The 4,142-nt window shown below is 31.7% G+C and overlaps 1 protein-coding gene across 1 annotated transcript; it reads left to right on the forward strand.

The window, feature by feature from the left end:
* Positions 1-2,058, forward strand: LOC110035619 (transcription factor JUNGBRUNNEN 1-like). The gene is made up of 3 exons (XM_020739881.1): positions 1-382; positions 923-1,221; positions 1,448-2,058. The coding sequence occupies exons 1-3, from the start codon at positions 157-159 to the stop codon at positions 1,868-1,870; spliced, it is 948 nt and encodes a 315-aa protein (XP_020595540.1). The 5' UTR covers positions 1-156; the 3' UTR covers positions 1,871-2,058.
* Positions 2,059-4,142: the final 2,084 nt, after the last annotated feature.

Here is a 4,142-nt window from a genome sequence, read left to right on the forward strand (position 1 = left end):
AATGTTTTCTCACCTATATAAAGGAGCCAAAAATGGCATCTTGTTCTTAGCAGAAGTACTCTTCGGCTCCTTAGGAAACAGAGCAAGATTTGTATCCTGTGTATGAAGCTAGTAGGTGATTATCAGTGGAGAAGATAAAGAAAGGGAGAGAAATTAATGGAGGAGAAGAAGATGGTTGGGTTTGAAGAGAAAAGCAATAGGAAAGGAGGGGAAGTGGTGGATGAGGAAGAAAAGTTGGTTCTTCCCGGATTCCGGTTTCATCCGACAGACGAGGAACTCGTCGGATTCTATCTCCGGCGAAAGGTGGACAAGAAGAAGCCTCTCTCCATTGATACCATCAAGCAGATTGATATCTATAAGTATGATCCATGGGAGCTTCCAAGTAAGTTCAAAAACGATTCTTCATTCTTAATTTATTAATTTCTGATTATACCTCAAATCATTTATTCATCTTTTTTTTTTAATTTGTTATACTCATATGTGATGTAACGTATGTTTATTTGCTAAATTAAATAAAGTCTCACTCCTAACAAGTTAATTGTTTTCTATTGATGATAAGATGATGAAAATCATAGAGCTTTTTTAGTAAAAGTGTCATCTTTGAGTTAAAAAAGGCTTTTTTAAGCCAATGAGTGTACTCAGATAAACTATTGATGATAAGATGACGAAAATCATGGAGCTCTTAGTAAAAATTTCATCTTTGAGTTAACAAAAGGCTTTTTTAAGCCAATGAGTGTACTCAGATGAACTGCTCATTATCTTTTCGCATAAAATTCAAGATACAAACATGAAATAAACTGCTAACTATGTAAATTAATCTCTTTTAACTATATTTAAACTACCAACTAATACAGATAATATTAAACTAATCATGCTTTTTTTAATTAAACTCACAGTGTGATTAGTGTTGCCTTCTACGCAGAAATGAGCACCATTGGGGAGAAAGAGTGGTACTTCTTCTGCCTGAGAGGAAGAAAATACAGAAACAGCATAAGGCCTAACAGAGTAACAGGCTCTGGTTTCTGGAAGGCCACCGGCATCGATCGGCCGATCTACTCCGGCAATAATGCCGACGACTGCATCGGCCTCAAGAAATCTCTGGTTTATTACAGAGGAAGCGCAGGAAAAGGAACCAAAACTGATTGGATGATGCATGAATTCAGACTCCCTTCCTCCAACAAAACCTGCAACAGTAGTACCCCTCCCACCATCAATGAAGCTGTAAGACAATCCTCTAGGGTTTCTTCTCATTCATTACATTACTTCAAACGGTTAAACCCCATTGAAGCTCCTAAAAAAAACTCGTGGATGCATAAAAATGACTGCCACATAAAACATTTTAAGATTTATGTAAAAATACTATTTTTTGATTGAGTTCACTGCTCTGCATCCTGGCACCCGCTTTGAAGTTGTCAGACCTTAACATCACTATTTTTTATCTGTGCAGGAATCGTGGACTATATGCAGAATATTCAAGAGAAATGTATCGTTCAAGAGGTACGCACAGCAGATGAAAGGGAAGGAGGGTGAAGGAGGAGTTGGAATGCAGAATTCAGCGGATTCAAGCTCCAAGACGAGCAGTACAGAGTCAGAAGCTGGAGAGGAGCATAGATACCTCCATGGAGGATGCAGTTTTAAGCAAGGAGATGAGAGCTATGCCAACAGATATGTGGAAGAGAATGGTGATCAGTTATATTCAGCTGGGCAATGGAATTATGAAGCTCAGACAAATAGTTTCAGTTTAACTTCAAACTTTGTGAATTTGAATCAGAATGAGATTTTCAGAGAGGGAAACTGGGAAGAGATTGGAAGAATGGTGGATTATATGTTGGAACCAGTAATCAATACATATGACTGTATATATTTTTGAAAATCGCTATGATAATTAAGATTTTAACTCTTGTGTGTCTTTTTTTTTAATGATCTGTGTTTTGCTCATAATTAAGGAATTGGCTGTGGAGACTGTGTTAGGGAGTTGATTACATGTTATGAAAATGGAAACTGTTGAGTTTTTTAATGTGAGCTTGTAAAACATATATTGTAATAGAGGAGAATTGGAGATGGTATATAGTTTGTTCGGATGTGAAATTTTTTTCAAGGAAGAGGTTTGAGAATTTGAATGAGGGTTACTTATTTAATATTTAGAAAATTACATACATATCACAAAATTCTTATGCATTTATATGTCAACATCTAAAGTTTAATATTTACATTTATAATATTTGTAGGTGTCATAAACATATATATCAAAAAGTATATTTTATTTTTATATATTTTTTATGTAATTTTAAAGACTATATATATATATATATATATATATGAAATTTATAGGTGTGAAGAGATAAATACATAAGAATTGTGTGATATGTATCTAAATGTCCCCTTAATATTTCTACAATAAAGTATTTTTGTCAATTTAATGTTGAACTAAACTCAATACATTCATATCTTGGCATAAGACATGAAGTTAAATTGACCCAAAAAAAAAAAAATTTAAATTTTTAATAAAAGATAATATAAGTACTATTTACAATGAGGAATTTGAAAAAAAAAAATTTCTTTACTCAAACACAAATTAAAATATGTTCAGCATTAAATTCAAGACTTTGTGGTTGAAAATAAAGCACCTGGCCATTAAGCAAAATAGGCCGAACAAAAATTTAAAATAAAAGTACTTTTCTGTTTGATTTTCTTGTCTTAGAAGCACAAATTTGATGAAAAAAAAAGGAAGATTTGATCCAAATATTTTGATAATGACTTCTAAGGCATTAGCAATTAAATTAATCATAATCATATCTTCTTAATTAATTATATGCAAGCTTTTTTTTATTCCCTGATGCTCAAATTTAAATCAGTTCACACACAACAAGTACATATTATTTTATTATGATTTGATGAAAAGTAGATCAAAATATTTCAAAGTAAATGAAGTTAAGTCAAGCACCTCAAAGTATACTTCACAATTTTTTTCTAAGGAAGCAATTCAATGAACATGTTAAAGCCTATGACTTGAATATATATACATATGCAAACAAAATTTCCTAACCATGCAAATAAAAGGTGGAAAAATAGAAAAATGGAGTGCTCAAGATATTCTAATTAAGAAAAATTATCATGGTAAATTTTTCTTTGATTAAAGGTTATTTCTTACTATTGCATCTTTTTTTTTTCTTTTTTAATTCAAAATTTGTCATAAATAGATGTTATTTGTATCCCATAAGGTCACTTGTATTGTATGCAACAACATTTAAAACTTTACTATTTAAAAAACTAACATTCATATAATTTTTCTTGAACTATCTAATTGATACATTTATGCATCTCATGATCAAACTCTTAAGAATTTGATAAAAATGAAAAATTGGGCGGGATTTTATCGTTAATTTAGATATTTATGTGATAATTTGAAAAATAGATGAAGGAGGGCGCTAGTTTTGTAAATAGCAATGTTTAGAGTGCTATGTTCTATGAGAAGCCCTCCAATGTAAATAGTAATGTTTCGAGTTCTTTATAAATAGCACTCTCTCTTCCTGGTCTAAATTCTTTGTTCCTTCATTTATATTGGAGGGCTTCTCATAGAAGTCGCCCCTTGCGCTTATCAAACAAGTAAACCCAAGTGCAAGGAAACTCTCTCACTCACCAAGCTAAAGCTAAACTTCGTGGCTTCTAGAACACTCCCCACTTGTACAACTTCATCTTTTAATATTATAGATGAGAATTTTCCATGATAAATATCATTATTTGATGAGACTAACATTATTGATTCTATTGAATTGATTATGATATGTGCCTCCTCTTTTTTTCCTTTTATAACACATGCTCTATTGGGCATATATACATATATACATATATAAATATATACGTATATATTAATTTTATTTATTTATTTGTTTTTTTAAATAATGGTCGGAGGCTATTATACGAGCCTCTAGGCATCCTCATGAGTAGGGTTATCAAAAAAGCTTGTTGTTCTCGAACAGTTAGTGTTCGTGTTCGATTCGTTCGATAAGTAAACGAGACGAACGTGAACAATTTTTTTTCGTTCGGTTAGTTAAATGAGCCAAGCACGAACACTGATACGTTTGTTCGTGTTTGAATTGTTATTGTTCGAAATATAAAATAATTTAAAATAATTATATATA

Source organism: Phalaenopsis equestris, unplaced genomic scaffold (assembly GCF_001263595.1).
Source record: "Phalaenopsis equestris unplaced genomic scaffold, ASM126359v1 Scaffold000002, whole genome shotgun sequence".
Taxonomy (NCBI): Eukaryota; Viridiplantae; Streptophyta; class Magnoliopsida; order Asparagales; family Orchidaceae; genus Phalaenopsis; species Phalaenopsis equestris.

Coding starts and splice junctions, on each gene's coding strand:
- LOC110035619 (XM_020739881.1), top strand. CDS start 157: ATGGAGGAGAAGAAGATGGTTGGGTTTGAAGAGAAAAGCAATAGGAAA. Junction 383..922: donor TGATCCATGGGAGCTTCCAA/GTAAGTTCAAAA, acceptor CCTTCTACGCAG/AAATGAGCACCATTGGGGAG. Junction 1,222..1,447: donor CTCCCACCATCAATGAAGCT/GTAAGACAATCC, acceptor TTATCTGTGCAG/GAATCGTGGACTATATGCAG.